Raw genomic sequence first — 27,785 nt, forward strand, 5'->3', positions numbered from 1 at the left:
GATTTAATAGCTTTTGCATCTAAACAGTATCCTAATAGTTTATACAAGGAGCATCTGATGTCAGAACACTATCTATATGAAGTGTTCATTGCTAAAACCCTTTGGACCGCCAGAAACCAAACTTCTGATCACCATAGAAAATTAATCTGTGTTTGGAACTTTTGAGGAAAATTGGTTTAATGTCACAGATTCATAGATGTTAGGGTCGGAAGGGACCTCCACAGATCATCGAGTCTGACCCCCTGCATAGACAGGAAAGAGTGCTGGGTTCAGATGACCCCAGCCAGGCACTCATCCAACCTCCTCTTGAAGACCCCCAGGATAGGGGAGAGCACCACCTCCCTTGGAAGCCCATTCCAGATTTTGGCCACTCTAACTGTAAAGAAGTTCCTCCTAATGTCCAGTCTAAATATGCTCTCTGCTAGCTTATAGCCGTTATTTCTTGTGACCCCCAGGGGCGCCTTGGTAAGCAGAGCCTCACCAATTCCCTTCTGTGCCCCCATGATGAATTTATAGGCAGCCGCAATATCGCCTCTTAACCTTCTCTTGCGGAGACTGAAGAGGTCCAGGTGCCTTAGTCTCTCCTCATAGGGCTTGGCCTGCAAGCCCTTAACCATATGAGTTGCCCTTCTTTGGACCCTCTATCCACATCATGTCAAATGGGTTTAATAAATATTATGGTTTTAACCATGATGATTGGAAAGAATGTTTACACGATTAAATGAGAAAAAAAATCTTATCTGGGGTAAAGTGACTGAAGACACCTAATAGATGTCATTAAAAAAAAGATCATATTATTCTTAGCTAGAATATGAAATAAAATCATCCAACTAGATAAATAGGTTCTTTTGGATCATTAAAACAAAAAAATGTCTTTTTTTAACCAGAAAAATATTGCTTCAGACTTATGTTATAATGGCTGGTTAATAAATTTCTGAAACATAGGTATACAATACAATTGTCAAAAACACTTTAACAATATGATTTAAATGTTCAATTTTGTTTGAGACCTAAGAAAAAAAAGGATTTTATTGGGTTTTTTCTCATCTTTTATATTGTCATATGATGTAATCTTACTTAAAATTCTGTATTGCAATTTAACTGTGACCATGCTGGTTTAACAGTCTGACCATTCTAAATGTGAGGGAGCCTCTTACAGCATCCTAAGGTTATAGAATTATGACCTGCTTTGTTAGAAAACACGAGTAGCCCTTTAACAACATATTTCTCAGAATAGTAAACTTCCCTCATCCAGAGATTCCAGCATGTCTCCAAATGCAGTTTTGGAATCTGCTCTGACTCAGTGACTATAACAGTTGGTTGATGAGCACATGGGATCAAATTCAAACAAGTATCAGATATTGTTCCTTTTCTTGTTTATTCATAATGCTTCAAGATATAACTTTTACTTAAGCAATATATATATATATATATAAAAATGAGTTATATTAAGGGAAATTGACTGACGTTGATCACACCACTGGAGATTTCATTGAGGTGGATAAAGAGAACCAGTCAAATGACCAGCTAATCTGGGTTTTTTCCATCTTTTCAGTAGAAATGACATAATGTTTATGGTGAAATTCCTTTTTCATTCCTGTACTGGTTCTCATTGCTTGCAGAAACAAGCAGTATTAATATAACTCTACAATACCAGTATTAAGTATTCAAATAGCAGTATTCTAATATTATAAAAGCCTTAGTCTGTCTGTCTGTAATGCTTTATTTGCACTCTGATTGGTTGTCTCAGCAGCCAATCAGAGTGCTCTGCACAGACAGAGACACACGGTAGAGTGGTGCCATGATAGCTGGAACTGAGGGGTCAGAACAGGGGGGCCAGCAATGCTGGCCTCACACACCCACCAGCCCTGCTTCTTGGAGGCAGAGGGGGATGGTGGTGACCAGAGTGCAGCCATGATGGAGGGAATTAAGCGGTGCTGGCCTTGCCCCCTCCCCCACCAGTCCTGCTCCTTGTAGACAGCAGTGGTACGAGGTGCTGGCAGCACAGCGTTGGCCTCGCCCTCCCAACACAGCGGAGCACCACCATGACCACAAGGACTGAGGAGCTGGAGCTTCTTTGAGCCAGGGGCTGGAGTGGGACCCCCACAAACAACAGCCAGCAGTGAGGGGTAGGTAGCAGGGGAGAGGGGAGGAAGGGAGGGAGAGAGGAGAGTGGGAAGGGGAGGGGAGGGGAGGGAGTAACCAGTGGCAGTGTACTGCTGCTGCCTACCACCATACCTTGGGTGCCTGCTGTTGTGCTGTTGATGCCCACTGCCTGCCACCACCGCCGGCTATGTGCAAGCTCCCTTCCTCCTATTCCTGGGAGGCAGTGGCGTGGGGTTGAATGGCAGTGGATGTGTGTGTGGGGGTGCACAGGCCTGTACCCAAAGCAGTGTCGGGGGGAACCAGACCAAAAATGACGGGCAGGAGTGGGGAGAGGGCCTGAACCCAAAGTGGTGGTGGTGGGGGAAATAAGCCTGGGCCCAAAGTGGTGGGCAGGGAAAGGAGTGAGTGAGCCTGGACCTGAGGCAGTAGGGGGGAAGTGTGGAAGCCAGACCCTGACCCAAGGCAGTGAGGGGGTGACGCAGGCCTCTGTCCCTGTCTGTCCCCCACTCCATCATGCTTGATGGGCAATTTGCTAGTTTATCCACAAATTGCTGATAAGAAAATTGAAGGAAAGACGGGGACTGGCAGAGCAAGTTAGAGGACTTGCAGAGCAAGCCAGTGGCAAATCTCCTACTCACCAACTCCTTCATCAACTCACATTGTTTCCTGTATTTTGGAGAATTAAATTGATATAAAAATATATTAGGGAATATGTTAATTATAGCAATAGAAGGATATGGCCTGCCTGAAATTTCTGATAGAACAACTAATAATTTGGCGAGTGGTCATTGTCAAAAATTCATCTCATCCGCTTTCTGCTTTGAACTGCCCCCCTACCACGGAAAGTGGCTAAGAGAAAAGAAGGCGTTATTGCAACCTCAGAACACTTAATGCCTCTTAAAGCTCCCCTTTTTTAGTACAGACATTGAGGCTAATTTTATTTCTGCTGACATTTAAGGCACTTTGTTCTCCATCCACCCACATCAGAATAATGTAGGTAGTTGTTCAGAGTGACACTAGGTTAAATGCTTCAGTTTTCCTGAAAAGATACCATCTGTAAGTGAAGGTGGCCCCCAGATGGTTGATTTTCAATGGGAAAATATACTTAAAGATGGGATACATTCAGCCCAGTTTCACAACAGCTAAATGTTTTCACCAGTGAGAACTCTAGAATAGGTGTTTGGAAGCAGAAAAATCTCCCAGAAACCAGCTGTAGTAATGGAAAAGAACCAAAATCATTATCTAGGACATATAGTTTTCCACCAACAAGTAAAAAGAAAACCTGACCCTAGATATGTTCAAGGCTGAGGAAGCATTCATACCTGGTCCAAAATATAGCCCCCAGGCATGGTGTGTATTTGACAGGGTTCATGCAAGAGTCTGAGTGTACAGTCCCATAATGATAGAGGTAGAAGATCTTTGTATCTGGCTAGCTGCTATTTATTCCTTTTTAAATTTAATTCTACATATTGCTTGGGGATGTATTATTGCTGTAGCACTGACAGAGTCAGGAGCATAGAACTCTTTACAGGCATCTTTTTATTATTTATCAAAATAAATACCTAGAGAATATATGAACTTGTTTTCTGAAAACAACTGAAAAAGTGTGGATTATAGAAGCAGACTATCCCTGCCTTTTAGGTTAGGGACAGTCATTCAAAAGCCTGAGCCAGAACTGATTCAATCTTTGAATGTTAGTCTAACCTGGCTAGGCTAAGCTGGTTTGTAACCAGACAGACATTCTCTCTGGATTGAGTAAATTCAGGCACATGCCTGAAGTGGTTTAGGTTAGAAGCCAGGGGGCACTAGAGCAGCCCTCCCTTCCTTTCCACAGTCCTGAGCTGAGCGAGGTGTGGCCAGGCCTGGACAGGACCTTTGATTTGGGAGGTCTAGCTGCCCCATCCCAGGCTTTTTCCTGCTGGCTGCTCAAGGAGCAGGACTGTTGCCAGACCCCAGAACCCTGCTAGCACTTTGAGGCAAGGGGAGGTGTGCAATGCATGCATCTGTTGATGTCATGGAGCTTTTCAATCTCCCTCTCTGCTCCTCTATACTGTCTGCAGCAAACTGACAGGCAAGCAAGTCAGCAGGGGGCTGATAACAGTGTTTATCACCCCATCAGCAAAACAACAGCCTCTCCCAATTAGTTCAAACTCTTCTTAAACAGCTTACCAGCTGACCTGTTAATTAGCTCCAAAAGCCCTAAGTGTCACTGTTTTGATTGCCTGTCCCAGTGAAACTGGAGAGAGACACACACAGATACCTCTTGGCATTAGCTACCATGAGGCTGGGGTCCATGCTGTGACAGATGGGGTGGCGGGGGGAGGATTCATGCTTGAGCAGCAAGTGGGGTGTAGCGCAGGGAGAAGCCAGGCAGACCCAACTGTGCCTACAGTCTCTGCCACAGCTCCAGCCAGGGAGCAGAGGGGAGGGGCCAGCTCTGCTGTGGAGCAGAGAGCCCTGCCCAGCGCAGCCCAGAGAGCATGCTGGGATGCTGTGGAAGTCTGGTTTAATTTAAACCAGCAAGGGGTTGGGGCCAGACACTGCCTAAACTGTTTTGACCCAAATCAGTTAAGTCTGATACTACATTCAATGAGGTTTATCTCAAACTGGTTTCAGCCATTTTCAAATTGATTTATGTGCACTGAACATCTGTTCTGTTACCAATTTTAACTGGTTTCTGATCACTTAAACTGGTTTATGTGTAATGTCTGTCCTGAGCCTTAGATAATCATTTGGAAATAGCAGTCCCAAACTATTAATAAAAATTGAATATAACAGCTAACTTTAAAACCTAAGGAAGGAAAGGCTAACAAGCTCTGTCTACTACTTTAACTAAGAAAACAAGATTTAAAAAAACAAGCATTGTATGGCAAAGGAACATTACAAGATCTGAATGTTTATGTTCTTTAGTGCCCACGTATCTATCCTTTCTTGAGCAATTATATGGTCTAGAGTCAATCAACAATAATAAAGCAGATTACTGCATATGTATGCTTATCATTCATCTTCACGTGGGCAAGATATATAATTTCACTTTAAGATTGCCATACCAATCAAATAACTTTGTTAGTTGTGTATCACTGCAGCAAATTAAACCATTTATATTAACTGCTGGATTTTCAGAAGCAGTTTCTCTACTGCATCTTAACCTGTGGTTTTTATCCATTAACTATATGATCTACCTTTGTAACACTGTAGCTTCTATTAGCTTATACTAAAGTATAACTTGCCATGCCAAGATTTGACTTTTACAGGATGTTATTTAGTTCAAGACAGATCTAGTTCTCTAACATGGTCTATCAATACACCTATAATCTGAGTTTGGATAAAGACCACTTGGAGGGAACCTTCAAAAGAAAACATTAAAATTATTTTGGATTATGCATGATATGCTGAATGCCCCACCAATAAATATAGGAAGAACCTTCATTCCTTTATTCCCTTAAAGATCTTTTCTTAGGTCCCAGAGTATTCATCTTTATTCAGATTACCAACTCGAATACCAGTATAAACTTCAACATTTACTATTTTAGATACATGTTAATTGAAGAACCCTGCTACAGCACAGAACCTTGTGTGTAAGAAGTCAAGTGCTCTGTTCATTTTACAATGAAAAACATTATAAATACATTGCAAGCCCATGTAATATATTAAGTAACAGCATTGTCTCCTTATAGGCCTTCTCCATGATCCCTGGAGCGATGCAAATCAAGGCAAAGCTGAATATCTTAGATTTAAAAAATTAAAAAAATTTTCAAGCAGCAATCAACTAAAGGCCTTTTATAGACTGTTTGTTAAGAACCTTCCAAATGTGTTATTGTGGGTAAAAATTCCCTTTGCATATCACCTGGAAAACCAGGCAAAGGACCAAAATCATTTTAGATTTGAAAACTGTGTTGTAGTCAGAGTGAATACTTACACCTAAATAGAAATTTCTGAAGTGAACTGGAGTCTACTCTCACTTAAACCAGTTTTAAACAATATACTTTCATTGACTCCCCTGAAGTTAACTTCTGATTTAATATTGATGTGAGATCAAATTTCTGTCCTCTAGAGTTACATCAGTATAAGTATGATTAAGCTCAAGTCAAAGAGTTAACTATGGATCTAGGGAAATGACAGAAAGTAATCTATTCAAGGTTTGACTACCTTGGGGAGAGCTAGAATACAGTTCTGCCAAAGGATGGATTTTGTCATGCAAGAAAGAGCCATACATATTCTTCTCTGGATTTGACTTCTATCAGCAAATTTGTAATATTTTGAACCTAAATCCAAATTTCCCAGCTGGGGTTTGTCTCCATAGTGAACCTGAATCAGAATGTGAGTTTGAACTTCACAGAATCTGAGAAGAGCCTGAATGAAAATAGGGGCCTCAGCCTCAGGCCCATCTTTATTTTTAAATTGTGCAGATGTATTTTATGCTCAGGACAGTAAAGAACTAATAACACTGCTGCAGATTTCCTATATCGAAGTCATGATCCACAAGTCATGGCAACTCAAGGCCCCCTTCAGACCCAGAAACTGGGCCAAACTATGGGGTATTTCCATGATACCATGTGAAAATCAAGAAGCTAGGTTGAGCTTATTGAAGTCATTTTCTGAATCAGAACTTTCCCTTAATTTACCAGATCTCAGATTCTTATGCACTAGCCTCTTCCCTCAACTACCTGCTGATTCACTCCTGATATTCAATACCATTGACAGGCTATGACTGAATTGGGTGCAACAGAGGTCTGATTTTGATTCTTGGGCATCCTGCTGAATGAGTTCCTTCCATACTGGATTTATAATATTCCAAGCAGCGGTAAAGATATTGCTGCTTATTTTCAAGCTCAACAAGACTACGGCCCTGCTAGTGTGTGCAATTTACACACACCCACACAAATGCCCTGGAGCTTTATTATTGTTGTTATTTTTAACAATGCCCTGATAATTCCAACTATACTCCTATACCAAACTATAAAAGCCAAGTTATTGCCTCTTAAAAATGATGAGTGAAGTCTGTATTTTTAATAAATATTTGCATTTTGTGGAACATTTTCCAGAATTATTAGAACAATGTGGTTTCAAGCACTTGGCTATTTACATTGTAATAACATTAGAAAAACATTAAAATTATATACATTGTTAAAATATGTGATACTTTTCTGTTGTATTTATCCTAAAACTATTAAACATATTTAGGGTAATCATCTAAAATAAAAATTTTGGGAAGCTTATTTTACAGCTGATAAGCCTTAGTTTTTTATTTTGGCAGCCTTTGTTATATAGCTCTGATTCCCCTCTGTTACTTTGATAATCTAGTCCGTTGTTCTAAAAAAAATTACTGTATTTCTTGAATGAAAAAAATAAATGCACTGTTTTATCTCATGTTAACAGCATCATCTTTGGGGGGGAAAATTTCCAGATACTTAAGTGTTTAGAGCTATTTGTTTTCCAGTAGTACCCATAGCCCTTGTTGCACACAATTAAATATAAAATCACCACTTGAAGAACAGAGGGATGTCAAATAAATCTATGTACTTCTGCATCTTATGTTGCTTCCTTAAAAATGAATTTTATCATCAGTTTTGCTCTTCTATTTAAAAACACACAGACTTTTACATTCTTTGATATCTTAGTTGTTCTGTACCCAGTACTAAAGCAAGAAATAAGATTAAAGTGTTATGCTAACCTTCAAAGTTCTTGTTCTGATCGTTTTCAGATGACATCTTGCCAAAAACTGTTTTCCCACCTCTCACATTTGACTCTTTCACAGAAATGATGGAATGGCTCCCAGGCTGATTCTTAAATGTTGGTGAATGTAAACTTCTCTCAGTTTCTACTTCCTGTTAGAAAACATTAAGGGGGTGGTGTTAAAAGCTATCAGTAGGAAACAGATGTGGTTTTCTGGGGGAGGAGAGTGTGAGGAGGCCAGGGAACAAGGGGTTTCTATTGCATGAATGATGTTCTTCAATATGCTGCAGGGTATATCTATATAAGTGTACAGAGAGTTACAAATGCATGTCTGTTGCTTAGTTTACAGTTCGACTGACAGTGATGTCTGACAGTAGTATTCAGTTCTCATTTGGCATTTCTTTTGTGAGGTTTTTTTTCCCTGAGAAAAGAAAACTGGTACTAAGGATCACAATAAAAGACACCAGCTGCTCTAGTAAGCAGTATATTTGTACAAAGAAAAATTGACAGAGGGAATTTCATTAATTTAATTAACTGGTATATACCAACATGCATCAACAGTGAAAAATGGACTGGAGACCAGATGTACACAGGATATTTATTATTGAACAGGTTGATTTTTAATGTAATGTTAATTCTGTTACAGTACTTCAATGGGATTTTGATAATCATAACAATGGACAACTGTTCCACCCAGCCAGTCCACACAGGAATCACCACACACAAAACATCTACAGTTCTGAGAAACAAAATGGGAAAATAGTTCTGAAGCAAAACTACAGTGTCTCTAAATGGACAATTGGAAGTGCTCTTGCTCTTGTTTTTCACTTTGCTCTCCCACTTGAAATATTCTTAGTGCAAGCTAGCACAATACCCTGGATGCACCGGATACAAAGTTCCAGATGAAGCTTTTAAATTAAGTGAGACATTACAGGTCCAGTAGTAAAAAACTGCTTTAAATTTCAAAGGAATGATTCAAAGATCCCCTGTGAACTAAGAGCATTCTGCTAGTCCGAATGCAAGAGGGTACATTTTCTAAACAACTCAGAAGCCGAGACCTGGCAAACAAGTTGTGATATTTACTGGTTGTGTATACATGAGATGCTTCACTGGGCAGTAAAGTAGTTTACTGTGCAGTAAGCACACGCATCTACACATGTGCAAACTTATTGTGCAGTAAATGACCTGAATCATGAGTAAATTTCCTACCTGCAAATGCAGATTGCAAATTTACTCATGATTAGTTGCTGTGCAGTTATGCCCGTGTACGTGTGACCTGGCAGTGAATTTGCTCCCAGGTTACCGCTGTCACTAGTGGGCTGGCCTGAGGCTAGCCCCAGGACTCCAGGTTGGGAGCCTCTCCTGCCCCAGGGTTGGGCTGCCTCAAGTCTTTAAAAGTCTACAGGTATTTTGAGCCCAAGGGCACACCAGCAGGTATTCTGAGGAGACTTCAGGCCCTGTGTCCCCCTGGGCAGGTTGAAGGCTAGCCTGCACCCCGGTGCTGCTGCCTGGCACTGCAGGGCCACACAACTGCCAGGCCCATGCCGTCCAGGTCTGTAGGCTGCTCCAGGCTGCTGCAGGTTGCTGCAGTGGCCTGCCAGTCCTGCCAGGCCCCAGGTCCATCTGCAGGCAGCTTCTGGCTGGCAGGGCCAATTCCACCTGTCTGCAGCCCACCCCCAGCAGGCTGCCCAGAGTCTGCAGGTGCTGTGGGGCATTGCCTCTTCTGCACGGCTGCCAGTTGCATGCTGTTCCCCTCTGCTGGGGGCTGCAGGCACCTTCCCAGGCCCAGCAGTACAAGGACAGCCATGTGGAGGCCCAGAGAACCAGCATGGGATCCCCATTGACCTTGTCATCATCCATGCCCCTGCCCATGCTTGGGACCCCAGCTTGTTTCACAGGAGGTAACTGGTGACCTCATGGTGCTGTGGGGAGAGGCACCAGTTTGAGTGGGGCAAGTGCTGTAACGTCCATGTCTACGAGGGGCTGTCAGGCTGGATGCATGAGCATGGGCACTACCAGTCAGCACGGCAGAGCCATATGAAGTTCAAGGCCTTGCGGGCACAGTGGGTTATGATCTCCAACCACAATCATCATTTGGGGAGTGCCAGCAAGACCATGCTCTTTATGCAGCAACTGACCCATGGAGACATGTCACTGCAGGAGGGACCTTTGGGACTTTAGCTGCTCATCCCACTGAGCTCCACAGCTACACACTGCACCAACAGCTCAGGGAGTCTGGGCCAGCGCCTCCTGTGCCAGCCCCAGCCCCAATCCCCACCACAAGGTGTGGTAGGCCATGACACTGCTGGCTTCCAGCAGCACCAGCTCTTCTCCGGGGGGGGGGGCCCTGGCCAGGTGCCCACTCACTGTGCCCTGCTGCCCATTTGCCGTGCCCTGCTGTTTTAAGAGGTTATCAACTGAATCAAGAATCATTTGGCATTTTTTCAATGATGTGAAGTATTGCTTACTTTGATTATAACATTAAAAGAATAACATTTGTTTCTATTACCTGTAGTATTACTTTATTATCCAAGGGTGCTTACTGTAGGAGTGCACTGACTGATAAATTGTAGGGGAAAAATAAACACATTCAACCCCCCTCCATATACATATATGTATGTATGTATGTATGTTTGTATAGAGAAAGATCATATATTGCAAAGTATCATTCAAGAGCTGTTGTGTCTGATTTTCATACCTGGCCTCCATTTGTGCACCTGCTATCATTTTAGGTAAATGAAAATAAAAAAACTTTTCCACGATTGTAGTTTGATTCACTTTTGAACCTAAAAACACTGGATTTGCTTGGTACATAGAATCACAGAATCATAGAAGTAGGGTCGGAAGGGACCTTGTAGATCTTCAAGTCCGACACCCCGCCTGGGCGGGAGAAAAACTGGACTCAAATGAGTCCAGCCAGGTAGCCATCAAGCCTCTTCTTAAAGACCCCCAGGGTAGAAGCCAGCACCACTTCCCTTGGAAGTTGGTTCCAGCTCCTAGCCGCCCTAATTGTGAAGTAGTTCTTGTAGATGAACCTGAAGATCATTCGCTGATTAGATTTAGTGATACTCTGTTTTTTCTTCAGATCGCATAAATCTTTTTTGCCTTTTACTAAAGATTTCCATGGAGAGGAACAGATTACTACTTTCTGCATTCTGTTTATTTGTATAGTCTTTCCCCCTCATAATTGGAACGAAAATACTAAATGTTTCAAGCAAAGAATCAAGTCTTGTAATTTTCTAAAAACTTTCATTTTTCTAAATAGAGCCTTAATGTATTTGGCTGTTATCTTTATTAGTACCAGACTGAATTCACTTTTAAAGAAATTGGAACTGGAAGAAGAATACTATTAAAATATTACAACTAGTGTGAATGGACCCTTTTCCTGGCAGTGGAAAATCCCTAATGTCTAAACCTTTTAAAACTAATCTGCACTAACACATTTTAAACTGGTGTTTCATTTGAGATTAAGCCTTGCAAATAAACTTTTGTTTGTTTTTGAGCTCTGTTAGTCTTTACTTTAACAAATATAAGGCTATTCTGGAATCCCAGAATCATAGGAGCTTATCTAAAATGCTAAATAAGACATGTTTTTGAACAAAAACAAGCTGGTAAGGCCAAGGGTAGAAAGACAAATTAGCATTTAAAATCAGACAGGCATAATTTGACTTTATATATTCAAGTAAATCAGTGATGAGATTATTTTAAATCTTCAACATGAATCAAATTGCAGGAGAGAATAGTAATAGTATAGTTCAATATCTAGGGAAGACTTAAAATCTGTTGAAAAAACATTTTGGAGTAAAAAACCTCTATCCTAGAAGCAGGGCTAATGCAGTGACCTTCTCATACTCGCATCATGACCTGAAAACAAAATATTTACTATGGAAGATATGTATACAGCACAGAAAAACTGGGAGAAAAGTAAATGAGAAGTAGGGGATACATATATAATCATCCAATGAATTAATATATAAAGAAATATCTCATATAAATTGTATACTTAAAGAATATGAAAACTAATAGTCAATGAGCAAGATTTCCAGGCAACCAAATGACAAGTACATGCAGCTGTAATTATTTATTATGATTTAAGGGCATATCTACACATTCTTTAATGTGCTTTTGGCAATGCCCATTAGATTCAGGTACCTCCATTTGGAGGTATTAGAAACAGGTGCATTAGCCAATTTTAATGAGCATTAGTGAAAGTGAACTTTTTTTGTGACACTTTAATATGTATTAAAAAAGGTTAATGCATATTAAAGCACACATGTAGAGTGCCCTAAGAGATCACTATTGATATTACTTCCTTTAAAAGACTTGCTCCTGTGAGCCGGGTCAGATTTTCATAGCAGCTGAAGACCTACAATTGAGGTCAGATTTTTCAAACAGTTTAGCTGCCACATAGGGACCCAGAAAAATTCCAGATTTTCATAATAGATCAATATATTGGGTGTCAGGGGTGCATTCAAAAGGTTGTGATAGTGTGGTCACCCCCCGCCCCCACCCTTTGCCTCTCGCCTTGCACTGTACCAGATCCAGCTCTCCAGGTCTTCATGGCTCCAGATGCCTGGGTCCCTTGAAGAGTCCTGGCAGGTAATGGGAACAGACTATTGCAAGGGGCTGGAGCCCTGGGCTGGTGGAGTGGGGTGAGGGCAGTGAAGAGATGTGGAAAGTATAAGTGGGGCACCAGACCTGGGCACTAACTTAGTTGGGGTCCCAGAATTATTCCTTCACCCCTGTATAGTCCACACCCTGGCAGAAGAAGCACCCCACAGCACTGCTGTTGCAGAAGCTGCATACCATGCATACCATGCTGCTGCTGTAAGAGCAACAACCAAGTCTGGCAGAGGATGCTTCAGCAATAGTAGCAGTAGCAGTCACTGTGTTTTCAGTCCCAGAATATGTACAATCCCCTTCCCCTCTGATTCTACACAGCACCTTTCCTCCCGATACACTCCATGCAGTGTTTGCCCAAGATACAGACCCTGCTTACTATGCCTCTGAGTGAACTCACCTGCCACCCCTACTGTCCCTGATTGATGGGAGGGGGACAACCAGAGCTGCTCCTGCCCTCTACCAGCTAGGGGATGTGCAGGGAGCCAGGATCAACTGGGGACAGAAGCAGCAGCAGCCAGGCTCTCCTTTCCTGGTGTCATCGGGAAGGCTTTGGCTTCCAGGTATCATCAGGAAGGCTTTGGCTTCCATGACCACAGCCCACTCTTTGGCGAGAGAGGCAGCGAGCTGCTGGGAAGAGCTGGCCTCCACCTCTCCCCCCTGGGGAGGAGGATCTTCTCAGTCAGACTGGCTGACCTGCTCCACTGGGCTTTAAACTAAGACCGCTGGGGGATGGGGGACTACTGCCACTGCTGGCCCGCTGAGCAACCCTTGCAAAGCCAGCAGACCAAGGCACTTAAGGAGGCCCACCCCTGCCCCAGCCCTGGCACAATCTGTGGGCAAGGCAAGAGCCCCCAAGGGCACACTTGCCTGCCTGTACACCAATGCCAGGAGCCTGGGCAACAAGCAGGAGGAGCTCATCCTCCTGCTCAGTGCAAAGAATTATGACGTCATTGGGATAACGGAGACCTGGTGGGACTCCACCCATGACTGGACCACGGGTTTAGAGGGCTATACCCTGTACAGGACGGATTGTGTTGACAAAAGGGGCGGGGGTGTAGCTCTCTATGTGAAGGAAAGCTACATGTCCCTGCAAGCTGATGTTAGCGACCAGCATGGACAGCTAGAGACCCTCTGGGTAAAAATTCGTGGGGAATACGGCACAGGGGACACAACGGTGGGACTCTACTACAGACCTCCCACTCAAAGTCCTGAGCTTGACCAGGAGTTCGCCCAGGAACTGACTGAGGCCGCTTGCTCCAGGACCTTGGTTGTCATGGGTGACTTCAATTACCCGGACATCTTGTGGGAAGATCACTCAGCAAAATCTGAGCGGTCGCAAAGCTTTCCCTTGTGCATGGATGACCTCTACCTGACTCAAGAAGTCTATGGGCCAACGAGAGGCAAAGCGCTGCTCGACCTGGTACTGGCTACGGGGGACGACGTAATTGGCGACCTAGTGATCGATGGGAAGCTGGGTGACAGCGACCATGAGGTGATCACCTTCACCACCCGCCGTAAAGCTGGCAAGTCAGTCAGCAACACAGAAGTCCTTGACTTCAGAAAAGCCGACTTTGACAAGCTCAAGAGGCTTGCCAGTCAGGCCCTTAGGGACCATGACCCCAGGGAGATGGGAGTTCAAGAAGAGTGGTTGCTTCTCAAGGAAGCGATCCTCAATGCACAAGCTAAATCTATTCCAATACGGAGGAAAGGCAGCAAGAAGGCACAGCAGCCCTCCTGGCTCTCCAGGGACCTAGCGGACCTCCTACGGCTAAAAAGGAAAGCCTACAAAGGATGGAGGACAGGATTCACCTCCAAGGAGGATTATTCTGCACTGGTTCAGTCTTGCAGAACGAAAACCAGGAAAGCCAAGGCTGCAACTGAACTCCAACTAGCTTCAGGCATCAAGGACAACAAAAAGTCCTTTTTCAGATATGTGGGGAGCCGGAGGAAAAGCAAGGGCATTGTTGGACCCCTGCTAAACCAGATGGGGCAACTGACAACTGACGCCCAGGAAAAAGCCAACCTATTAAATAGGTACTTTGCGTCAGTCTTTCATCAGTCCCATGGGACGCCCATGCCTGCTATGGGACAGGGAGATCTGGGTGAGGGGGATCCCCTACCCTCCATCAATGCTGACCTCGTGAAGGAACACCTTGAGAAGCTGGATACCTTCAAGTCAGCTGGCCCTGACAATCTGCACCCCAGGGTACTCAAGGAGCTGGTGAGCGTCATAGCCCAGCCCTGGCACGGATCTTTGAAAACTCCTGGCGCTCTGGTGTAGTGCCCGAAGACTGGAGGAAGGACAATGTGGTACCGATCTTCAAGAAAGGGAGGAAAGTGGATCCGGCTAACTACAGGCCCATTAGCCTGACTTCTATCCTGGGGAAGATCTTAGAAAAGTTTATTAAGGAGGCCATCCTTGATGGACTGGCCCAGGCTAACATCCTAAGGGATAGTCAGCATGGGTTTGTTGTGGGTAGGTCTTGTTTGACCAATCTCATTTCCTTCTATGACCAGGTGACCTATCACCTGGACGCGGGAGAAGAGATTGATGTCATATATCTTGACTTGAAAAAAGCTTTTGATCTGGTATCCCATGATCACCTCTTGGCCAAACTGGCCAGTTGTGGCCTTGGCTCCACCACGATCTGCTGGCTGGGAAATTGGCTCCGTGGTCGGACCCAGAGGGTTGTGATTGATGGCAGTCACTCATCGTGGTGCCCTGTGACCAGTGGGGTCCCTCAAGGCTCTGTCCTGGGACCCATACTGTTCAACATCTTCATTAAGGATGTGGACATTGGAGTCAGGAGTGGACTGGCCAAGTTCGCCGATGACACCAAACTTTGGGGCAAAGCATCCACGCCAGAAGATAGGCGAGTGATCCAGGCTGACCTGGACAAGCCCAGCAAATGGGCAGACGAGAACCTGATGGTGTTTAACACTGAAAAATGCAAGGTTCTACACCTTGGGAGGAAAAACCTGCAGCATCCTTATAGGCTCGGCAGTGCTACGTTGGTTAGCACTACAGAAGAAAGAGACTTGGGGGTCATCATTGACCACAAGATGAACATAAGCCTGCAATGCAATGCTGAGGCTAATAAAGCGACCAAAACGCTGGCTTGCATCCATAGATGCTTCTCGAGCAAATCCTGGGACGTCATTCTCCCCTTGTACTCAGCCTTGGTGAGGCCGCAGCTGGAGTACTGCGTCCAGTTTTGGGCTCCACAATTCAGAAAGGATGTGGAGAACCTTGAGAGAGTTCAGAGGAGAGCCACATGCATGATCAGAGGTCAGGAAAACAGATCTTACGATGACAGGCTGAGAGCCATGGGACTCTTTAGCCTGGAAAAGCATAGGCTCAGGGGTGATCTGATGGCCACCTACAAGTTTATCAGGGGTGACCACCAGGATCTGGGGGAACGTTTGTTCACCAGAGCGCCCCAAGGGATGACTAGGTTGAATGGTCATAAACTCCTGCAAGACCATTTCAGGCTGGACATAAGGAAGAATTTCTTTACTGTCCAAGCCCCCAAGGTCTGGAACAGTCTGCCAGCGGAGGTGGTTCAAGCACCTACATTGAACACCTTCAAGAGTAAATTGGATGCTTATCTTGCTGGGATCCTATAACCCAGCTGACTTCCTGTCCTTTGGGCAGGGGGCTGGACTCGATGATCTCCCGAGGTCCCTTCTAGCCCTGATGTCTATGAAATCTATGAAATCTATGAAACCTATTTGCTCCTGCTCAGTGAAGGCCAAAGCCTGGAAATCAGGAGATGCAGCTAGTTTAGCATGGTTTTGAGCTTCACCCAGGGTCTAAGGGCATGATAAGGTTCCATGTTTATTGAATGGGTGTTTTGTATGTATAAGCCTATATAAATATACAAGTTCCTTTTGGTTAGTTAATAAGGTGTCACTCAAGCACAAGAAGCACATAGCAGAAAATGCTGTTCTAAGGATCTCTGCAGAGAATGATTATGGTCAATGCCTGGTTCAAGATGTATTTTACATTCATTTTTGATCAGCAAAACTGATCTTTATTCTGAGAATATGACAATGAATGAGTTTGGGCAAGTAATGCAATAAAACCATATTATAAAAGGAGAGAATGTGCATTTTGTTTGGGTGCCATCTGTGAGTGGTGGATTCATTATAATTCATTCTACTTTGTACTGTACTGAATTTAGTTTTAATCTAGACTGGGAATACCATTTAATACTCTAAAGCAGCACAAATACACAATCCAAGGTAGTCAGCTGAAATAATTTTGTAGAAGCTTATCCACTGAATTCATTTGGAGACTCATATTACTATTCATAGGTTGTATTATCAATCTATATTGTAACTTCCAGCCATAATTTTGCCATGTAACTTTCATATGTATGAACATTGTTCATATGCATGCATGCTTGAAAAGGAAAATATGTTCAATTATAATGATGAATTAGAATTAAGCAGGTAAGATTTTTTTTAATTTTACTTCTGACACATAGACAGCAGCCAGTTAATCCAGGACATACAGAGCCTGCATGAACAGATGTTTGATATTAAAAAATGTCAAACTATATCAAAAAAGTGCTGGTCCTGGACTAGTAATCTGTATGAGAAAGCTGCAAGATACCATAATGGATACCAAAGAGTGGATATTGATTCAGGGTGCTTCCTCCTAACCTCAGTAAGTAGTGGTTGGTGTAAGGAGGACCCTACAATTGATTTGTATGCAATCTAATAAAACTGCATACTATGCTCATACAGTCAAAACCTGCTAAGCACTTGGCTTCAAAATAAATTGTGTGGGAATGAGAGCTAGATTTTGTAGGAATGGGAGCCAAGTTAATTATGTGATATGCAAAAACAACTTCCGTTTATCAACTTAAAATTTGTTGATTTTCAGTTTAATTTACTGCTGCTTTTTTTCTTTTAATATAAGGAAAGGGTAAAAGTAGTTCTGAGGAAACCCTCAGAGAGCAAATATAGCTAGTCATGTTCTTTTATGTTCACATATAACATTCATTATATTTCAGCTTGCACTGAGGCCAGGGAGTGCCTAGTTCCTGAAATCGTGTTAGCTGAAGAATCAAGACTTTCCTAAGAAGTTGGTGGCAGCTGCACATTCAAACAATGCAGGGCTGCTACCTGTCCCATAAGAAAGGGAACCCACAGTATTGCCTGTTTGGTTTTGTTTGCTGTAAAAATGACAATTGCATCTTACAGAGTAAACATGCAAATCTTTTTAAATCCACAGATTGGACTGAGACATTTAGCTAGACATTGAATATTTTTGCTGTGGTACGTGAAGCCAAAGACCCAGATTATATGGAAACAGGAACACAGGGAGCTATTCATTAGGGTCACTGAGGTTTAGGACTAAATTGCACATGTTTCCTTAGGCTAGGGACAGGCATTACACATAAACTGGTTTAAGTGATCAGAAACTGGTTTAAACCTGTAACAGAACAGATGCTCAGTGCACATGAACCAGTTTGAAAATAGCTGAAACCAATTTGAGATAAACCTGGTTGAATGTAGTATCAGACTTAACTGATTTGGCTCAAACCAGTTTATGCAATGTCTGTCCCAGACTCCTGGCTAGTTTAAGATAAATTGGATTCTCCCAGCATGCATCCTGGCATGCTCTTGGGCTGGACAGGGCTCTCTGCTCCACAGTAGAGCTGGCCCCTCCCCTCTGCTCTCTAGCCCGAGCAGGGGCAGGGTGTGGCCAGATGCTGGGCTGCCATGGCCCCTATGGCAAATTTCTCCCTCTGTCCCCTCTCCTCGCCTCCCCTCCACTGGCAAACCCCGGGGACCACAGCTGCTGTTTGCCAGATCCAGCCACATGTCTATGACTTGCTTGCAAACAGGTAGGGATGGAGTTAATTGCTCACTCTGTCTCCTTCCCCCCTCCCAGCCCCCAACTGCCAGGGCTTTGGCTGCAGTCTCTGCCACATGTCCGGGAGCGGGGGAGAGAGTAAAGCTAGTGTAAGCCCAGAGCTAAGAAGCATGAGTGACAATCATCACATATGCTGATTAAGAGAAGTTGCAAACAGCTTCACCAAGGAATGCAGAAAGTTACATTTACATTATAAAGTAGAACCTGTAAACAAAGCCTTTCTGAATGCCTGGCTGTAAGGACACACTCTGCCCTCAGGATTAATAACACAAATTCTTGTCTTCCTGGTTACATTTTTAAGTTAGACTAAGCTGTGTATGCTGTGTTTTACTGGACTGTATCTTAGCTTAGGTGAAAATTTTTGGTAGTTCCCTATTGTATGCTTTGCAAATTGCTGTGTTTAATACCCTGCTTCAGAGAAAATACGTTTTTCCCCATCCCCTGTGTTGTGCTAGCCTAAGCTAGTGCCTGGCCATGCCCCCTCCACTCCAGCAGGGAGGGGTGAGAGCCTTGGAGGGTGTCTCTCTTCCCTCCCATTTGGCAGCGGCTGGCAGGCACGCTCTAGCATCCCCTGGCTTCTGGCTGGAGCCACTGCAGGCATGTGCCTGCATTTCCTGGTTTAACAAAGCATGTCTGTACAGTTATTAATTTAAGCTGCACAGGTTATACTAACCTGCAAAGAGTGAATCAGTTTAGGCTCGGGCTTTTTGAACGTCTGTCCCTTGCCTTAAGGACAGAGATGAAGTACTGAGCAAAGAATGCAGGACTCTGTGGAGTTGTTTCAGATCGTGTGAGCTTGTTATCTCTGCTCTTGCTTTTCTAGCTCCAGCCACAAAGAGGAAGCATGCTGAACTGAGGGCTTCTCAGCCAAGCAGTGCATATTAGGTAAAACAGCCTAATTTGTCCGGAGGAATGTGTGTGTGTGTTTGGAGTGGTGACACTTCAGAACGGAGGGTTATGGCCATAAGCTCCAGAGAGTTAAAGTCAGCAGTAAAGGAACTCTTTCACTTGGGGGTTAGGTTGGCAGAATTGCTTGCAGCTGAGAATGGCACTGAATGAACTGGTAGGATGTGTCTGTGGTGGGGAAGAAGTGGAGTAAGAGGTATATTTGCAGAAGAGAGGGTGGATCTAGGAAAAAACAGTTAAATAAGTCACAGAGGAATACTTATTACTCTATGTTGCCCTCTGTAAAGTGACTGCTTTCCACTTTGAAATAGTGAGTGGGCAGGGGTGGGATGGAGTCCTATGTTTTCCTGTTTTCTTACCAACTTCATTTGCACTGGATCCTTTGCCTTTTCCTGTCTGTCTCAGTTTTGTGTTATGTAAATATGATCACTTGCCATATGGAGGGGATACCTATTGGGCTATGGACAGAAATTACACATAAACTACACCAAAAACTAGTTCAAATCTGTAACAAAACAGGTCTAAGTACAGACAGTCAAAAAGCCTGAGGCTGAATCAATTCAATCTTTTCAGGTTAGTGTAAACTGTGTAGATTGAACTGAGAAGCAACAGAATAAACTTTCACTTTTGATTCTGGAAATGCAGCCACATGCCTGCAGTGGTTCAGGCCAAAAGTGGGGGGTAGGTGGAAGAAGGGTGTGCTAGAGCCACAGCTGAAGAAAAAGGAAGCTAGGAGAGAAGCCCTCCAAGACTTTTTCCCCATCCCTGCTAGAGCAAAGAGTGGGGACATGGCCAGGCCCTGGCTGAGATGACTGGGCGGGGCAGGGTATTTAAACCCCTACACAGCCCAGGTCTGGTATGCAGAGGTGGAGATGGGAATGGGGCCATTCTTCCCCAGTCCTCCTCCTCTGCCTCTGTGTGCTGGCCCCAGGTTGGGGCCTGGTCATGTCCTCCCCCAGTTCTCCATTCCCCTGCAGAGAGCAGGGAAAACCTCAGGAGGAATTGCCTCCACATGGCCAGTCAGACCTTGGCTGGGGGTGCAAAGCCCGGGAAGGGCTCCTGCCCCCCCCACAAGGCAGACCCTGGCTAGGGTCCAGAGCCAGATTTCCCCCACCTCCTCCCTTGTCAGGCAGCCAGAGCAATGATAGTGCTTCAGCTAGGGAGCAGAGGAGCATGGCCAACCCTGCCCCACTGGAGTGGACAGCACAGCCCAGGGCTGCAAAGTGCCCTGGGATGCTGGAGGACTGAGTTAAACTGAACTGAGAGGGGGGGTCTGGGACAGAAGCTCCATAAGTCTGTTGACCTAAATCAGTTCAGTCTGATACTACATACAACCATGGTTATCTTAAACCAGTTTGAGCCATTTTGAAAGCAGTTTCTGTGCCCTGAACTCTGTTGTGTTACAGATTTGAATGGGTTTCTGATCACTTAAACCAGTTTATGTGTAACTCTGTCCCTAGCCCAGTTCAAATAAACTGCTTTCAAAAAGGCTGAAACCAGTTTAAGATAAGCCTGAATGGATGTAGTATCAGACTTAACTGATTTAGGCTAAATTGGTTTATTGAACTTCTGTCTCATATCCCCTCCAGATTTAAGGTAACACACAGTGCCCCAGCAACCCAGGATGCTTTGCACCTCCCCCACAACCCCCAGCCCCTTCACAGGGTAGGTGCGCTAGCTTTGGCCTAAGCTGTCTGCTCTGCCAGAACCAGGAGAAGTGCTCTATCATCCCTTAGCTCCTGGCCTGAGCCACTGCAGGCATGTGGCTGCATTTCCAGAATCAAAAGTGAATGTTTGTTCATTTGCTTATCAGTTCAGTCCACATAGTTTAAACTAATCTGTGAAGATTGAAGACTTTTTTGGTTGACTGTACTTTGCCTTGAAGTCACTTATCTTGGCCAGCCAACACATCTTTGAAGAGCTCAAATACTAGTTTAACATTTATTGATTTTCTTGTGTGTGTAGATTGTAAAGAAGAAATCACAAATATCAGGACAGAATATCAGGCATATTCTGAGATTCCTAACTAAGGGGGTATAAGAAGTTTAAAAATCTTGGGCTCCTAGATGATGTAACCCTTACCATCAGAAATGCCACCTTGATTTAGAATTGAAGACAGTGAGGTGTTAAGGAGTTAATGGACAAAGACAGGATGCAGTATTGAGCTAGGAACAGACATTTCAGTAAAACTTGAGGATAAAAATAGAATCCCTGAAGAGCCTATTTTCCTAGCAAAAAGTACACAATGTTAGTTTGTTTTGTGGATCAAGGGGAGCATCTAGACCCTAGGCTACTGCTTCAGCTGACAAAGCCAAGGAAAGTAAGTGCTGCAATTGCTCAATAGGAATAAACCAGACGAGTAAAATGGCAGCTCAGAGCAGAGATATAAACATTTAAAACCACCTACTTATCGGTCTCCCTTACTGCACCCCTGGGCCATTTATCATGCCTAAAAGCAAAGAAGTTTCTGAAAAAAGGCCAGCTTTCTGCCAAAATACAGAAGACTCTTTATGACACCAAAAGTGAAGCAAAATTGCTGCCGATCAGAGAAATTAGATATAGAAAAGCCCTTCCAGGTAATTTAATCTATCCTGCTGCCAACACAGGACTGAGGCACATAATTTTCCTATCTTCATCATTCAAATTTGACAAGTCATTGGTAATAGAAATGTTTCCAATCTAATAGCCAACTTATCATTACATGTTCTATGTTACTAAAGGTCAAGTTGGATTACAACAATAGAGAAACAGAAGTATATATACACTGGCTTACCATGCAGTAACTTTACCTAGTTTTTATGATAAATTTGACTGACTTTGAAGAATTTCAAAGGAACCGTGGTGATAATAATAATGTATACGTAAAAACACTTAAATTTTTAATGTTCCATATGCTTGTGCAGCAGGATTATACATAATCAAACCATAGAATATCTAATATCTAAGACAACCAAATTACTGAAATTTTGTGATTCGGTTCTATTAAAAATGCAGCCATATTTCCTTATATTCTGCTTTATTTTGTTCATTAAACTAGGTGGCAGTGAATGAGAGGAAAAAACCCTCAATAATTATGCATATCAAAATAGCAGATATAAAGACAAGGTTCTCATCTAAATCAAATAAAGCAATAGAATTCTGGATTTCTAGAAAGGTCCTTCTGCTTCTTACAGTAGTCACCAAGGCCCTGATCCAGCAAAGCAATTAACCCCACTGACATTGCTGGGTTGGATCCCAACTGTATATGCAGCATATTCACATCACCGTTGTGTGACACCACTAAGTTCGTAATGATTATCTCTTTCCATGGCCTTAACATTAGATACATGAACTAACTTGTTTATTACTTCCAATTCATTTGTGTATGATAGGCATATTACAAGACTTATGAAATATAAATGATAGGGTAAAGTGACTGGTGCCTACATGAATTTAAACCTAATCATTTAGTTAATTTTTTAATCTCTCTTGTCTGCTAGCCCTTAGCAGAAATTCAGAGGTCAGTAACAAAAAGAGAGGGCAGAGAAGCGAGAAAGAGAGAGGAAAATGAAAAAAGTTGATTATAAATGAAATCAAGATATTCTAATTTTGTTATTGATTTATTCTTTTATAATATTAATTGCAGGGCTCCTAATCCAGTTTTGCTACTACTTTCCAAATGGAACACATGGTACCCCATGTTTCAGCCTTCCAGATATGAAGGAAATTCCACCAGTCTCTCATTTTAAAATCTATTTTCACTAATTGTGTTTATTCAGTATCTTACTAGCATTTTTGTTTTTGCTACATGACATCTATAGTACTTTAAACAACTCTGCCACTACAAAATGTAAGCAGGACATTAACAACATTAATCTGTTATATGGCCGAACTCTCCAGGCTTTGTGTATGCACAGTGCAAATTATCACAAGTCTGTTCATTATTATAACAGAACAAAACCACCCACCCAAACCACGTGTAAGATTTTTATTGGTTTGCTTTGTCTGTGTTTTGCAGACTTGTGGTTAAAAACTATCATACCTGCTCCTCAGCCAGTTAGGATCAACTGCCTTTATAAATGCATGAAATACGATATAGTTTAATTGGCTTAAGACACAATACAAACACTTTCAAAATGTATTGTATTCAACTATTTTTTCCATTTTAAATATAACATTGTATTTCACTACTTTTACTAAGATTAACTTAATATGTGTGCAGTTCCACTCAAATCATTGGGACTTCTCCTGGATTAAAGTGCTACTCACATCTGGTTTATGTGATTGTCCTAAATTGGAAAGCATTTTCTAGAAACCTTTTTCAAAAGGAAAAATGAACATGTTTTGTGATGCAGAGCAGCATAATATCTCTCCCATTTTAAAGCCCATTCTCACAGCAAGAACACAAGATCAATTCATATAGAGTATTCATCTTCCATGTTGACAAACTAGTAGTGAATGAGTATTGAAAGATTATTCTCAATCCTATAGACTTAAAAAACAAGAATAACTGTTTCTTTGTTCATCTGTACAAAAATCCTTCTTCTCAAACAATCCCCAAGCAATCATAATCTTAAACATATGAGTCTTGTCCTTAATTTCTTGATCCATCTTGCTTTCTGTTCAAGAAAAGTTCTGCTCTAAAGAGAGCAGGCAATGCTTTTGGGAAAGTCATTATAACAATGTATCCACTTTTCTGAATTATGGTATTTTTGTGCTTGAAAAGTAGCTGAAAGAGTTCTTGCATGGTGTCAGCATTAAAATGACTGATTAGACTGTAGGGGCCAAAAATGTCCTATTACTGTGCATATATTGTAAATCTCTTTTGGAAAAAAATACGTATAGTATTGACAAATCGCTGGTTGTCTTTTCTCTACCTAATAACCAATTTTTTAAACAATGAAGGAAAAAAACCCACTGTTGTGATCTACACTGACTGAATTGGACAGGAAATCATGGTAATGTTAATAGATGGGCTTATCTGTGGAGGAATGACCAATCAGCAAATAAAAAAAAAAACTGTTTATCTCTTTCTTCTTTGTTGTCTCTTTCTTAAAATGTACCTGAGAAGAGACTAGGCTGGTGAAATTGGCAAAGCTCCATGGAAATCAGTGGAAGTATACTGGCTAAGAACAGCAGAGGATCTGGCCATTATAACTGAAGTCTGATATTGACAAAATTTGTATATTGGAAACTGGGTGTGAAAAAACAAAGGAATATACCTGTGCTTGGTCTAAGGTGGGAGGAAAGGCAGATAGCTGGCTTGATACTGTTCCAGTTCTGGGGACCAGCCTGGTCCTGGCATAAGCTGTGGAACAGCCTCAGGATCAAACTATCAGAGCAGTCTGCCTGCTTTCAGAAATCATTAAGCTAACAGAGATTCAATTTAATGATGCTTTAGCAATCCCTTTAACTCAAAAAAGATTAGAATTAAGTACAAACGGAGAATTCAAAACACACTGTGCTTTCAATTATTTTTTCAATTATTTTGACACCTTTGGGACCAAAATAATTCAACCTTTCTGCATTCCCAATACCTTTGTTTGTAGTTACCAATAACATCTAAATAATTACAATATTGTTTTGTTTTTTGTAGATCTGGCTTGCACTTGGTAGCTGGAGTGTAATATAAATTACAAAATCTTTTTTGATTTGCATTTGCCTTAACACATCAGCTTACAGAATATCTCCTTTTCAAGACTTTGGTTCAATTTTCAACTATGCACTAAAAATTGCTTTTGTCATATGAAAAATATGTAGAGCTATCTGAAACTATGACGTAATAGGAACTTCATATTTTTAAAGCTTGATTGTTTTCATCTGTTCTTTTTTTTTATATTGAGTCTAGGCATGTTTGTTCTATTTATATGAGATTTGACCCTCAAATCTCTTATAGAAAGTCTTTTAAAATAAGATATTAGAAGTAGACATTACCTAATTTTGTTTTGTTAGTCCTTGAAGTTCAGGAAAAGACCACTGTCAAATCAGTCTAAAATATGAGGATTTCACACTGAAGCCATTTATCGCTATGTAAAGTTTTTTTTCTTTATCTTTATTGCTGAGTTTCCCCAGATGTAAGCTACTCTAAATCTCAGATTCTTGCTTTGCAGAGAGCTTTATTCCTCAGTTTCCAAGACTACAACATTTTGGATTCAGTATTTTTGTTTTCAAAAGACTTCAGTTAATAGTTCTAATAATACTTTGTGGACTTATGGTAACAGATTCAATGTGTTAGTTATGCCTTATTGCAGGATAGTAAAGCTTCATAATAGGGAGATTGAGATCAACATTTACCTTTGTAAATTGTATTTCTGCTTTGATTTATGCATACATAAAGTGCAAGGGAATGTTGCCAAATATAAGTAAATATATTTTCTCTGCTTTTGTACAAATATTTTGGGGTATTTCTATTGCATATGTTCATAGAAATACAATTAAACTGTGGTGTCATAACCACTTTTAATTACTTAATTCTCTCTTAGATGCTCATATTATGTTGTCATCATTTTCATAGTTTTGTCAGTACATTCCAAGATTATCCACAGCCACATTGTGTAATGTCCCCAAAGAGCAAATCCATTTCCTATGTCTTCCTATGCAGGGACCATGTACAACAGAACTGGTGGAATTCCAGTATGCAGTGGGAACTGGATGTCAAATGACAGGCTCAGCACATCATGGATCTCACATCTCCTCACGCCCTCCTTTACTCAAACTTTTGTCAGTTATGTGCATACAACTTCTCACCTTCTTCATAGAGACCCTATTAAGACAAGTTCTCGGCTACTTTAGCCCAGAACTAGCTTCTGTGGAGTAGCTTCAATTTGTGAAGGATTCTTTCCTCTGCCTCAATGCCCCAAATTAAGTGCTAGAGCCTGGCTTTCACTGTCAGAGGACATTGCTTGCTGTCATGAAAAAAGTTACTGAAATACATTATGATTGCCATAAACTCCTTTTAATCGGGACAAACTTAATCAGGAGGGTTGTATTATTGGGATGTCTCCCTAGATAACTCATTTAGCCTAATGACAGTGAATAGTAAAGACAGCTGTTTAATAAGGATAGAATTAGCATAAATTCTAGTTAATGAGAAAGCACTGGGCTAGTGCCAAGCAGTACTTAATTAGGTGCTAAATAGGTATATAATTCCTACAAAAATTGCCAAATAAAAATTTAAAGAAATAGAACTGAAATGCAGGAGTATTATTTTTTTCCCTGTTATTTAGCACAGGGTTTTATTTTATGCTAAACTGTTTACAATTCTGTGTGTCTGTATCTGTATCTGTGTAAAATGCTGTCTTCTCTTAATGAGAATGGCTTAATCAGAACAATTGGCTGTCCACCTGAATGTCCCCAGTATGCAGACTTTATTCTGCTTTTTGTTGGTGACAACTTGTTGAGAGCTAGCTTTGCTAGCTAACTTTCCATGATGTAACCACTCATTGCAGATATACTGTGTGGTCACACTATCAGATCCTTTACCTGAGCAAGATAGCAGAATAAAGGTAAGATAAAGAGCTATTTTTATTTTATTTTCTGATAATGTATTCTGGACATTATAAAAAATAAAGCACTTAACTGCCACATTTCAAGGACCATATGGTCATTACATTTAGATATGTCAAAGTTGAAGATTCCAGTTTCACTAACCTGCTGAGTACATTTCATTTAGATAGTGGATTTTCTGTTTGTTACCTAGTCCTATGCTAATCTAAAAGTCAGTAAGCCAGAACACATAAAGCTTTAAAGAAAGGAAACTATTTACCAAATTACTATTATCTTTCCTGAATACATTGAACTGTCTTAGACCTAGAGCCAAAGAGAAGGGAAGCTGGTATCACCCTACTGACTAGACTGTAAGAAGTGGTTCTTAATGTATAAAACATTTCTTCCTTTTAACTGTCCATGAAGTTATATTGCAACAAAAATGTACCCAGAATCCCTGAATGACTAGTACTCTGTTTGCTCTTCTATCCTGAAACTTCACCACTACACTGCTAGCTATATTAAAAGCAGCAAAGCATGTTCAACTGCTGTTGCCACACCTTCACTCATATACAATAAAAGTATATGAGTGTGCACACATCTTTTTCACTCTGTGCACAAGTAATAAAGAAGGGATAGCAGGCTGATTACAAATAGGGAGTAGGTTCTATGTTTGGAAATGTAATTTGTTGCTTAAACAAATAGCAATGTAAGACCTTGATTCAGCTGTGCACTCAATTGTGTATGCACCTTGAAGTATGCAACTAGTACTATAGAAGCAAATGTTATCCTACTTAGTTATGCACATGCTTACATATTTTTCTGAACTTGTCCTTCAATTCACTATTGAATACAATTCCATTTTAAGAAACCTAACTTAAAAATGCCTTTCTTTTTCTAAAGGTATGTATGTGTCTATAAAATATTTCTGGAGTAGTTTTATAATATATTTTCTAAGCAGGAAACAGTATTATACAGAAAAGGTAAAATCTCATCTGTGAGGTGAGGTGGGAAGGTTGCTGGGCTTCTGAGGGGTTGTGATAATGCTTCACTGACTCATTCTGTCTATATGGAAAAAAATTCAATAAACATTTATGTCACTATAGATATAATGAGGAAGCCA

General features: G+C 41.8%; 1 protein-coding gene, 1 long non-coding RNA gene and 1 pseudogene across 3 annotated transcripts in view; 2 read left to right on the top strand and 1 right to left on the bottom strand.

Moving 5' to 3' along the window:
- XIRP2 (xin actin binding repeat containing 2) overlaps positions 1-27,785 on the bottom strand; it is a 204,940-nt gene that overhangs the window by 82,267 nt on the left and 94,888 nt on the right. The window contains exon 2 of one of the 2 annotated variants that reach the window (XM_090045559.1): positions 7,781-7,934. The exons of the other annotated variant lie outside the window; for it this stretch is intronic. Coding sequence (XP_089901685.1) covers positions 7,781-7,817 — 37 coding nt within the window. The 5' untranslated portion in view covers positions 7,818-7,934. The remainder of the gene's footprint in view (positions 1-7,780; positions 7,935-27,785) is intronic. 2 annotated transcript variants of the gene reach the window in all.
- Positions 10,850-10,955, top strand: LOC149867517 (U5 spliceosomal RNA; annotated as a pseudogene).
- On the top strand, positions 18,130-27,670 carry LOC149867518 (uncharacterized). The gene is made up of 3 exons (XR_016441633.1): positions 18,130-18,263; positions 19,116-19,177; positions 25,779-27,670. It is a non-coding gene; the product is annotated as an uncharacterized LOC149867518 (long non-coding RNA).

The sequence above is a fragment of the Crocodylus siamensis genome, chromosome 4 (assembly GCF_052110815.1).
Source record: "Crocodylus siamensis isolate JL-2025a chromosome 4, ASM5211081v1, whole genome shotgun sequence".
NCBI lineage: Eukaryota > Metazoa > Chordata > Crocodylia > Crocodylidae > Crocodylus > Crocodylus siamensis.